Source organism: Suncus etruscus, chromosome 17, assembly GCF_024139225.1.
Source record: "Suncus etruscus isolate mSunEtr1 chromosome 17, mSunEtr1.pri.cur, whole genome shotgun sequence".
Taxonomy (NCBI): domain Eukaryota; kingdom Metazoa; phylum Chordata; class Mammalia; order Eulipotyphla; family Soricidae; genus Suncus; species Suncus etruscus.
In genome coordinates, this window is record NC_064864.1 from 35,325,082 (window position 1) to 35,337,988 (window position 12,907).

The following is a 12,907-nucleotide window of genomic DNA, read 5'->3' on the forward strand; positions in this document are numbered from 1 at the left end:
GCTACATAAAAATTCAGTGTTTTTTTTTTTTTTACCAGAGGAGTGACTGTGAATGATCTGAATATCATGCATTATCAGAGTAAAATAAATAAATAGTAATAAATACAAATAAATAGAGTGAGTTTCATTGCAGAAAATGCCAGTATCTATACTGGCACCTATGCTTGCTCCAAACTTATAAAGTGCGGTTTTATAATAGGATGATAAACAGGCTGGATTTTGTGAGTGGAACCTCTTCTCCGGGCTATGCATTCCCCAAGCCAGTATAGAAGAGCACAATGTCTTCAGAATGTGGCTATGCAAGAGGTTTTGTAGGCATTCTCTCGCAGGCTGTCAAATATTGCTTTGGTGCCATTCTGCCAGTGTAGAACAAGATCCATAGGGGTCTTCCCAGCCTAATCGAAACAGATGAAAAAATGTGATTTCCAGATGGGAGGTATCTATAAATTCACATCTTCCCCATGCATGTTTAATGAAATAATAGACTGGTCTATATAATTGACATGTTTTACCGTTTCTGCTGAGTGATTCTGTATTTTATATTCAAAACAGTACTTCACAGTTTATCATTAAAATGCTTTTGACATTTCAGATCAACATTTTTCACTCTGTGGACTTATCCCAGATATTGGTTATAAAAAAGTAAAATAATGAAATTCCTACTTTCTAGACATGAATTAGTAAGAACACAATTTTTAATATAGATGGTAGATATATAGATATGTATTCAACTCTTTTATTCATTGGTAAAGGATAGTAGTAAACCCCGGGCTTAAACATTAGGTTCCTCTGTGTTGGAAGAGATAAATTTCTTATCATTTATTTAAATGATTATATGAGACCAATCCCAATATAAATATGAGGAATTTTTACTGTTAATATTTTGCCTCCTACTGCATTTTCCTTTGTACTGGTCATTGAGATGTTTTTAATAATAAAATATTTTCCACTCTCATAGTTACACAGGAAGGGTAAGAAATCATTCCTATTATAAAATAGAATTTTCTGGATTTTGTTGGATAAAATCTTTTTCCCAAAGCTTCTTTCAAATTATTCATCTGTAATTTACACTCATTTCTCTGGGTGTTATTTTTAAAGCTTGTATGAGATATCTGCTAGGGAATGAGGACCGTGAGGAAAAGTTGGTTACGTTTCCTGCTTACAGATGAGGCTAAATTTAAAATATACTTGCAGAAGGGACTTAAACGAGAATTTTCCAAAAGTATAGGAAATAATTATTTCAAAACTATAGGAAATTATTTTGAGAGATATGCAGATTCATCAAAGTGAAGATGGATAAAATTATCTTTAAATGTAAGCAAAAGCATGTCCAGTCCTGAAAGGAAGTAGTGACGCAAAAGAATGGGAAGGAGGGCTAGTCTAAATTACTCAAATAGATTCGGATTAAGGTTCAGAATTACTCAGATTGAGTTGATTCATTCAGGGCTTCATCAATCACTGTTGACATTTAGACCAGGGACAGCTGAGGCAAATTATGTTTGTCTTGGTGAATAATGTATCTATTCTTTATTTTCCAAGCCAGATTTTAGAAAAAAATGACTAAGCATTCTACTAGGTACCAACTATGGAAGTGAATAGTCATCCCTGAAGTCCTTGTCTAGTCCATACTGGGTCCCAATGAAAATGCACAGATTCGTTAAAAACAGCAAAATGTTATCTCAGTGGAAATATTTTCCACTGTGCAAACCATACTTTTGTGAATTAGAAAGTCCACCAGAAGGCCCCTTGTTTGGAATGCATACTTACACAGTTTTTGGCCTTGAGGTCTGCGCCATATGTAATTAGCAGTCTGATCATTTTGTAACGATTCAGTCTCACTGCATCATGCAAGGGGGTATCTCCTTCCTGGAAGGCCAGGGTAAACAGACTAAATTAAAAGGTCTGCCAGAAGGCCAAGTGAGTCTCGCAAGGACACCCATATGCTTTCCAAATAAGAGAGGCATTAAGCAGCAGTACTCACTCGGTCTTTGGGATTGAGGTCCGCCTCACAGGCGATGAGGTGCTCTGCACATTCATAGTGGCCAGTCCTCACAGCCACATGCAGTGCTGTGCTGAGCAACTGAAATGGAAAAATAATGCTGAATTTTTTACCAGAGGCTGCCTCAGAGCTCAAGGCTGCTCATCAGACCAGTAGGAAGAGGAGGGGGAACAGAAGCAGAAAGAGCAAACTTAGGTGGGGAGGAAACAGTGAGGAGAGGGTAGTAGGTCCACAAGAAGGAGGAAAATGGAGGGGAAAGGGGGGTTGAGAAAATTACCTTATCCCGGGCACTAATTTTTGCTCCTTTGTTCAGCAACAATTTTAAGACATCCAGGTTTCCTCCACGACATGCCCAATGGAGGGCGGTGGATTCAAGCTATACCGGGAAGAAAAGAAGACTTGACTTAACTAACATGAAAAAGAACTTGGTCTGAATCCTTGAATTCTAAGGCCTGCCTTTGCTAGGAAGTGGTGATAATACTGGTTTGACCTCACCTGGATTGCAAATCCTAATTGCTTTTGAATGTTCTGGCCAAGTGGTTTAGCTAAAACTTCCGTGCATGATTGCTGAGTTATGTACAAACTTAGGTGTATGTATCTTGGTGCATATATGTGTGAGACATTAGAAAATTTTTGATATTCAAACATTCTTTCATAAGAATAGCAATTACAATTTTTAAAGAATTTCCTCTTGTGCACATGATGTGTCATGGTCTAGAGGTAGTGATCCTTCTGGTAAGAATCTAAAGCAGGTGTTAAAACTGTGCTCATTTTGCAGATAAGAAAAATCAAGGCTCCAAAGTATTCTAGTTTCTTATCCAAGCAAACACAATAAGTGACAGAATAAACATTCAGCCTCTCATTTGACTGGAACTTTATTTATATGTTTGGCAATGGATTCAAACCAAGACATATAGTTACCATCGAGGCTTTCCCTGGAACTTTTAATTTTACAAATACTTGAAAAAGTTCAAGAAAAAATATTTTAAAATCTGGAAGACTAGATATAGCCCTTCCAGTGGAACTGGAGAGACAATACAGTCAAAGGGTACTTGTCTTCCATTCAGCTAACCCAAATTCAACTCCCCCAAACTCCATATGGTCCCCTGAGTTGAACCCTAAGTGCAGAATCAGAAGTAAACCTGAATACCTCCAGGTATAGATCAATAAAACAAAGAAAAATGTAGATCCTTCCAAAATACCTTCCTTCACTGGATCCAACACCTCTTCTTGAGTCCCTACTCTCCTTCCCATTACTTTCCATTTCTCTGTTGGCATTTGTGCCTACATGCCCCAGTCCATCACTTGTGCTCAATACATGCTGCATCTACTCTAAAGAGAGTTTTTCATCATTGCTCTGTTAAGAATGTCCCTGATTTTGCAATCACATAAGTTTTAGTATCTTTCCATGCAAACTTCCAGTAGGTCCTTAAAGAAATGGTCCTTTATTCTTTTTTGAATTCTATTAAAACTCCTTTGATAACCTCTAGAAAGTCAAATTGAACTATATTTGAATAAATAAAGCATTTTCTGAGCTCAACTTTCAGTTCAGAAAATTCTCTGCACATTGGCCCTTGTTGAAATCACAGCAGCTGAATTATAAGGTCTGGAATGAAGCTACTTTCCATAAATGCATTTTATTTAATACAGTAAACCTTCAGATCTCCCTGATGGCTATTGACATCTATCATCTAAAGTGTGTAGCTAGAGAATTCCAATATATTGCTGGCTGCCAAGGGTTCACAAGTTGACTCATATATAATGGAAGGGCAGAGATGTTACAAGTCAACTGTTAACTGGTACTTCTCAATAGTAATGCTACTTTTTTGATTGTGCTCCAACTCTTCAATGAAATTTCTTTAATAGGTTTCATTTCTTTCCTCTGGAAAAATCCTTTCCATTTCCCCATATATGGAAAATACTTTCACAGGATCCATTGCCATCTCCCAACTTTTCTTTATATGGAGTAATGAGTTTTTTGCTCAGTTTGCTCAGATCAATTTTCAATCTAGTCATCCCAATTTTTCACTGTAGGAGTTTTTCTCAAGTTTCATATAGCCTATTTATTTTGGCTCATTTTCAAGCAAAGAAATATATTTACCATATCACGGAATTCGATCTGGGCTCCAGCTTCCATTAACTTTTCCACAATTTTCAAATGGCCTTCCAAGCATGCTCTATGAAGTGCTGTCCGTTTATACTGTCAGAATAGAAATGTTTTAAAGATAGAGAAAATGCATATAAAATGCATATAAAAATGCATCAGAGTCAGTCTATGATAATTCTATCTGGTAGTGCTGTTTATAAATTAAAAACAAATTTACTAAAATTGTAAAACTGAAACAGTCATCCTGTATCTGAGATTTGAGCTTTATGTTGCACACATTTCTAAGTTCTTAAAGTCTACATCAAGTTATGTAATTTCAGAGTTTCAAAAGTAGCTAAACAATGATATTTTCTTTTTTTAGCATTTGTACATTCATTGCATAACATCCAACATACAGATTGGACAAGTTTCTCCTTTCTGTGATTATTGTTAGGTTAATTATCAAAAAGTATTATTATCAAAAAGTATTATGCTCATTTTTAAAAATACAGAGTTGCCCTTTTTAATTCAGTTGCAGAAGTGATTCTCCATTTTGATCCTGGTAAATTTACTTCCTAAAAAAGGCTTAAAATTCATCAGAGCAAGAACAACTCTACTTTACATTACATTTCACTGTAATGGCTTCTGTTTACAAAGAATAAAACTGAAGTCCAAAAATTGCAAATCAACCACTAAAAGGCAAATAGTCAAGTAATAATAGACTTGAACTCCTGTCTGCAGATTCCATCTCTAACCCTAATGTATTTGGATGTTATGGATCAACTAAGGGGGTGGCTTGTTGACCCTGGCCTCATGCCAAGGATCTGAAGTTAAAGACAAACTGAAAAAAAAAAATCAGTCAAGTTTTTAAGTGCAAGAATGATTCAATCCACAGCATGAATCCAGTTTTGGGGTGTGTTTTTCTTTTTGTTTGTTTAGTTGCTGTTGTTAGTGGTGATTTTTTATGTTGTTTTTTTTTTTTAATTTTTATTTTTGCACCACTGCACTCTGCTATTATCCTACTAGCATATGTAACAGCAGCTGGAGAAACTGTTTCAGGTGGATTGATTTTTGGCACCACATTAACAAGGCTGCAATAAAGCATAAGAAACACAAAATTAATAAGCTAGCTTTACCTCATCACAGACATCTGGATTGTTCTTGTCTGACAAGAATTTTTCTAGCACTGGCAGATTATTCTCCAGGGCAGCTTTCAGAAACCTAGGCGCATCCACCAGTTCTGTCTAAATCCAAAAAATAGTGTGACAGTTAATATGAGCATCCTGATAGTGAGTCACTCCCCCCCACAAATATTTACTTCTCTTAAAGTATAACTCTGAATGGTTAATACTTGAAAAATAAAGAGCCCTTACAATAATTTCAGGTTCAGATTCCTTTACAATTGGAACTTTCATTTTCTTATACTTTTTCCTTTTCTTCAATTGAATGATTACTTCAAGGTCTTCCAAATTTTCAAGCTTTGATCTTTGTTCTAGTTTTTTCTTCTTGAGCTAAAAAAGAAATCAGATTCCAAAATATGATGAGTAATATTCTGGTCATGTCTTGCTGAAATCTGCAAGTTTTGAAATCAGTATATAAACTACTTGAGAAAAATGTTAAAAAATACTATGATGTAGTGATTTCTTATTCAAGTAGTTGGTGAGGAGGCTCTAATTTTTCACCTAATTGGCTTCATTTCCACTTCACTTGCCTTTTAGCTTTTGACAAATTAGGGACAGGTTCTAGTCTCCAATTATTTTATAATTATCACCGTCAGAAAAAACCAAATATCTGTATAATTATTTTTTGTCATACACAATTATTCAATATAAAGAGTTAAGCTCTGAAATATCAATGCCAGTCTTCTATTAGGTGATCCACTATGCAGAGTTGTGAAATAATCTTGTGACTACAGCTAACTAATGTTGTTTTACTTGTAAGCTCTGAAAATTTACCCAGAGCAGATTTTGTCAAAACATGCAGTGACCATAGTCAAATAATTTACAGACCATAAATCATTTTATGGACCAAAAGAAGAAAAAATTATCTCCATAGCATGGATTAACAAGATGGTCATCTATCATCTGGTATGTGACAAATTCTTGGAACACAGTTCTCTTTGCAAATCTTTCAATCAACACATGGTGGTAGAATATTTGATCACTGTTGAAGGATTTCAAGATCACTGTCTTGTCACAGAACTAATTCCCACAACCTGTCCCCTAAAAGGTACATTTCTATGGGTTAAAGTTTGATTAAGAGGGCTGGAGTGATAGCACAACAGGTAGTTTATTTGTCTTGCATGCAGCTGACCTGGGTTCAATCTCTGGAATACCATATGGTCCCCCAAGCACTGCCAGGAGTAGTTCCTGAGCACAGAGCCAGGAGTAACCCCTGAGCACTGCACTGCACTGTTTGGGTGTAGCCCCCAAACAAAAAAACTCAATAAAGAAAAAGGTTTGCAATTTAGTCATTACTTGGTTCTGCTTTTCTCCTTCATGCCTGACACCTCCATCCTCTATCTAATTACATCCTCCCACTTGTGATTTGCACAGCACCTTCTTACCTCTGCCTCTTGCAGTTTCTCAGTTTTCCATTGTTTCTCCCCTAGGGTCACAGAGTGAACTGGAATTGTTTTTAGGTCCTCTTGCTTCTCTAAAGTTACTGCCGCTTCATACTCTCCATCTCTGAAATCCTCAGGAAGGAACTCCCCCAAATGCCCATTGTCATTCTTCTTCACTGCAACCTGTTGGGGAGATGCTGATAGGGTCAATAAGAATGGGAACCTATTGTGGGTTATTCTTTGCAGGAGATGTTATAGGTGCTGCCAGGTCTTCCCTCTCTGGTGACACCACTTCCAGGCAGCAATAGTTTCAGGCTAGACAAATTGTTATAATATCCCAAGATTACCTCTAGATATCTGTCCCCTGGTTTAAATCAAGACTACATTTATATTTTACTTAATTTTATTGAATTTACTTTTAATACACTTAATCATATTTATACTAGGGAAATAATAATCTTACTCAAATTATTTAAAAATTAGGAGCTGGTAAGTTAGTACAGTAGGTAAGGCACTTGATGGTTGGCATGCAGCCAATTCAGGTATGATCTTAGCACTATATAGGTTGTCCCCAGCCTCATCAGGAATGATTCCTAAGCAGAGAGCCAGAAGTCAGATCTGAACACTGCTAGATAAGTTCCCCCAAACAAACAAAAGTTATTCTATTTTAATACTTTTAATGACCCTTGGCCTTGAATTGTAAGTTTGCAAACATTTCTTTTTGCAACAAACATCTTCCTCAAAAATCTTTTAATATTACATGTGAATCCATATTTAGTAATAATCCAAATAAGATAATAAAATATTTAGAGAATTCACTAATACCAGCTCTATTGTTTCCATTGTATTTATTTCATCACATAAACCAGCCATTTCTAATATAAGAGGTGTTCAGAAAAATCTGTGTATTATACCTGAAAGAAATGGGCATTTCCATTTTTCAAATAAAAATCAAGACAGCCATTTTTATCATGTAAAAATAATACATCTTACATACCAGCTCTTCTACTTTGAGAACCTTCATTTTAGCTTCAAGTTGGTTTCTATGCTTTTCTCTTGTGGACTGAATATAATCAGTCAATCCTGCTGCACCCATCCCCACTGGTCAGTTTATATAGCAAGGGCCGGTGAGATAATCTTCCAACCTGGGAATCCAAGTAACACCTACCCCCACCAGTGGCCAAGTCAGAGGCAGGTGAATTTTCATCTCAGACTCAAAGTCTGGGAAGCAGAGAGGGAGGTGATGCCAAGTAACCCCACCGAATATGTGAATCAGGGAGAAATGTGAGAGGGCCATTCCTTTGGCAGTGACTACATCATTTAGCAATGCAAGTCATCCGAGTTATCGAGAAGCCAGGGGACAGCTGTCTGTTGATATTGCACCACAATGCTGCTCCTTTTCCTTCTTTGTCAGCTTTCAGATGACTAACCCTATCAAGAAAATGTAAACATCCTGAAAATCACACTCCCAATAATATCATTCTGATAAGCAGACTTGTCAACACTTCAATTGGGGGAAGTGATGTTTTGGGACATCCTATTCCCTTGGATAAATAGACTGAGAGAAAAGCATCTGGTTCTGAATGGCCCTTGTCTATATCTGTTTGGAATTCTCTGAAGTGATGTCTGGGGCTAAAAAGGTTCAATGACAAGCCACCTTCCCATCATTATAAGAAATTAAAGGCATTCAGTAATGCACTTTTATCTTATGATGTCATTGGCCATAATTAGCACATGACATGTCTACCATCCATTTTCTAAAACAGCACACTTACTGAAGCATTTTGTATTCAAAAAAATCTGAATAGCACTGAATAGGAGAGCTTTGACTAGCAATGGTATGACTGTGTCTAGGCCATAAAACTATAGTTCTTAAATGCTATGTCACTCCCCTGTAGGAGCTTCTCAAAAATGCAGATCCATAGGTCCCTACTCCAGAGAATTATGAGTCATATTATGATAAGTTTTTTGAACTTATCATTTCAAAACATCCTGATAATTCTGCTACAGAAAGGATGAATCTGAAACGCATTGCCAGAAGGGTCAAGAAATCTGCTTTGTGGTAGAGTAAAAATTATCCCTGTTTCAGAAATAATCAAACATATATATGTTCAAGGGGAGACTGAATTTACTGTCTTCAAAGCTATATAACCCTTTAACCTCCCAATAAAAGCAATGAGGGAAAAGTAAAAGTGTGGGAGTGTTAATTAAAAATTGATTAAGTTTTTCCATGGATCTTTCTATATCTATCAGACCTTCAAAGTCACCTCTACAAACATTCTCTACAAACTTTCTCAGAATAAGTATAAAGTGTGGACCACCAAAGTGGTCAAAGACAATAAGAGAGCCTCTCAGTGACTCTCATATCTATTTTAGCTGCTAGATTGAAGAGTTTTGGGGGGGGGTGTTGGGGGGGCCACACTCAGCAGTGCTCAGGGGTTACTCCTGGCTATCTGCTCAGAAATAGCTCCTGGCAGGCACAGGGGACCATATGGGATGCCAGAATTTGAACCAACAATATTAGGTCCAGGATCAGCTGCTTGCAAGGCAAACACCTCTGTGCTATCTCTCCAGCCCCAGATTGAAGAGTTACTTTTAATTACTTTGAACAGGAATAAAAATATACTGAGCCTCAAGGAGTTGTTTTAGGGCAGTTCATAACTAGACCCAATGCAAATGATGAAAATTCTCTTCAGTATTCAAAATCACCTCAAAGAATACAAAATGATGAAAAATTCCTTTCAACAATTGTATTAAATATTTTGCTGGCCCCTCATTCGGTGCATATATGTTTAAGAGAGTGATTTCTTTCTGCTGTACATATACCTTGATTAATACAAAATTTCCATCTTTGTCCCTTATAACTTTCCTAAGTATAAAGTTTGCATCATCTGATATTAGTATGGCCACTCCAGCTTTTTTATGGGTGTTGTTTGCATGGATGATTTTCCTCCAGCCTTTTTTTTTGGGGGGGGGGAGTTTTTTGGGCCACACCCGGCGGTGCTCAGGGGTTACTCCTGGCTATCTGCTCAGAAATAGCTCCTGGCAGGCTCGGGGGACCATATGGGACACCGGGATTCGAACCAACCACCTTTGGTCCTGGATCAGCTGCTTGCAAGGCAAATGCCGCTGTGCTATCTCTCCGGGCCCCAGCCTTTTATTTTGTGTTTATGTTTGTTCTGACTATTCAGGTGCATTTCTTGTAGGCAGCAGAAGGTTGGATTGAGTTTTTTGATCCATTTAGCCACTCTATGTCTCTTAACTGGTGCATTTAGTACATTGACATTGAGAGAAAGAATTGTCCTGGAATTTAGTGCCATCTTTCTATCGAAGTTTGGTGTGTCTGTTGGTCAGTCTTATCTTAAAGTAGGTCTTTCAGTTTTTCTCTTAAGACTGGTTTTGAGTCTGTAAAGTTTCTGAGCTGTTGTCTGTCTGTGAAACCATGTATTGTTCCTTCAAACCTGAAAGTGAGTTTTGCTGAGTGCAGTATTCTAGGCGAAGCATTTATTTCATTGAGTTTGTCACTATGTCCCACCACTGCCTTCTGGCCTTGAGTGTTTCTGGTGACAGGTCTGCGGTAAATCTCAAGGATGTTCCCTTGAATGTAATTTCTCTTTTTGATCTTGCTGCTTTCAGAATTCTGTCTCTATCTGTGGGATTCATCATTATGACTAGGATGTGTCTTGGGGTGTTTTTTCTGAGGTCTCTTTTAGTTGGTACTCTTTGGGCATGCAAGATTTGATCGCATGTATTCTTTAGCTCCACTTCACGGCCATGCACAGCATTTAGCCAATGAATACAACCACAACAAGTAGAGAAACCCACAATACAAGTGTGACAATGGGGAAACAATACAGGCCAGCGCCAGACATAGAGAATGAAGATGGCAACTCAGATGACCGGAACATGGCCAACCAACTAGTCAATCTCTCAGATAAGGAGTTTAGAGTCGCAATATGGAAGATGTTCACAGAACTCAAAGAAAGTATAGAAGAGAACACTAATAAGAATCAAGAGAATATGAAGATAGAAATCAGAAAACTCCAAACTGAAATTTCAGGTCAAATAACAGGTCTGAAAAACTCAGTAGATGAATTGAAGAAAAAAATGGATGAGCTTTCCCACAGGTTAACAGCAGCTGAGGATAGAATTAGTACACTGGAAGATGAGATGAATAACAACTCCATACAGCAGAGAAGAGATTGGAAAAAAGCCTTAAAGCAAATGATCAAACAATGAAAAAATTACTCAAATAACGGGAACAGATGAAAATAGGAGTCTATGATAAGCTCAACAGAAACAACTTAAGAATCATTGGATTCCCAGAGACCCAGAAAGAAAATCTCCTGGAAGAATCAAGAACATCATTAAAGAGAAACTACCAGAGCTAAAGGATAGGACAGGGCACATCAGGCCAGACAAATCATTGCCAGGCCTTTCACTCCACCTTTCCCATGTTCTCCAGCTTACCATTATAAAACAGGAAATGACTTGATTATGAAAGAGGGATTTGGGGGCCAGAGAGAGAGAGAGAGTAAAGTTGGTAGGCATTGTCTTGCATGGAGACAACCCAGGTTCAATATACAGCGCCAACAATCTGAGCACTGCCAGAAGATATCCTTGAAGAAGAAGAGCCAGAAGAAAAGTCATGAGTACTCCCTTAATAATAAGGGGGAGATATATCAATTATGCTTCCTATCATTACATAAAAGAATTTTACTTTTAATTATTCTTATTTACCTTAACTCAGAACAAAATATTTTAACCAGTTCTTGGTTTTACTTAAGGAGCTTCCTTCCCATAAATGTTAACCACTAGACTGAGTCCTTAAATTTATTTTGCCTGGCATAGCTTCAAAAGGAATAACTCTTTCTTTATCAAGATGAATTAAAACAACACTTTAAGTTGTTTCTACAATCATATAGCAAGCCAGAATTAAACATCTCTGACCAGAAATAGCAGGGGAGTGCTTCCTGTGCATTTCCAGTGTTATCACAGGACCTGCTATCGACTCTCCTGAGGATTTATGCATTTCACTGGGTACATAATTGTAGCCCTGTTTAGAGCTGGAGAAAACAAGAGGTGGGGAGGGGAAAGGAGCCTGTAGTACTTATTGTTGTCATCACAGCTTGAGAAACAGGCTGTCACCAGCAGGTTCATGTGTTAAAAAGCTCAGTTCCAAGGATAACTTTGTCTTTCCAAATTACAGAAAGGACAGTGTACTTCTATACAAGCCTTTCATTTTTGTATCTCATTTTCATGACAAAATTATTAATATACAATGATTTCTTATTAAAAATTAAATAAATACTGAATCAGGGGTCCTCAAACTTTTTAAACAGGGGGCCAATTCACTGTCCTTCAGACTGTTGGAGGGCCAGATTATAGTAAAAACAAAAATTATGAACAAATTTCTATGCACACTGCATATATCTTATTTAGAAGTGAAGAAACAAAATGGGAATAAATACAATATGTGACCCGCGGGCCGTAGTTTGAGGACCATTGACTGAGATACTTCCATTGAATTTAAATATTCCCACATGTGGATTTGATACTTTGTGTTTTAAAGACATATTTTATTTTTTTCTTTATTTAAGCATCATGACTACATACATGATTGTAGTTGGGTTTCAGTCATAAAAAGAATACCCCCCATCACCAGTGTAACACTCTCACCACCAATGCCCCCCATCTCCCTGCTTCCCAACCCCTGCCTTTATTCAAGACAGGCATTCTACTTATCTCACTCATTAACATTATCATGATAGTGTAGTCATGTCTCTAACTAAACTCACCACTCAAGAGCCAGTCCTTCCAGCCCTCATCTCTGTTGTCTCTGGATAATAATAAAGGACAATAATGTCTTTTATTTTTCTTAAAATTCATAGGTGAGTGAAACTATTCTGTGTCTATCTCTCTCCCTCTGACTTATTTCACTCAGCATAATATATACCATGTACATCCATGTATAGGAAAATTTCATGACTTCATCTCTCCTGACAGCTGCATAATATTCCATTGTGTATATGTACCACAGTATTTTTAGCCATTCATCTGTTGAAGGGCATCTTGTTTGTTTCCAGAGTTTGGCTATTGTAAATAGTGTTGCAATAAATATAGAAGTGAGGAAGAGATTTTTGTATTGTGTTTTCCCCCTTGGGTATATTCCTGGGAGTGGTATATCTGGATCATATGGGAGATCAATTTCCAGTCTTTTGAGAAATCTTTATATTGTTTTCCATAAAGGCTGGACTAG

At 37.2% G+C, this 12,907-nt stretch overlaps 1 protein-coding gene across 1 annotated transcript; it reads right to left on the bottom strand.

Moving 5' to 3' along the window:
• Nucleotides 1–276: 276 nt before the first annotated feature.
• Nucleotides 277–7,672, bottom strand: ANKRD1 (ankyrin repeat domain 1). Its single transcript, XM_049764327.1, has 9 exons — nt 7,646–7,672; nt 6,652–6,831; nt 5,459–5,596; nt 5,222–5,329; nt 4,101–4,199; nt 2,277–2,375; nt 1,982–2,080; nt 1,768–1,866; nt 277–395 (listed from the first exon to the last, which is right to left on the bottom strand). The coding sequence occupies exons 1-9, from the start codon at nt 7,670–7,672 to the stop codon at nt 285–287; spliced, it is 960 nt and encodes a 319-aa protein (XP_049620284.1). The 3' UTR covers nt 277–284.
• Nucleotides 7,673–12,907: the final 5,235 nt, after the last annotated feature.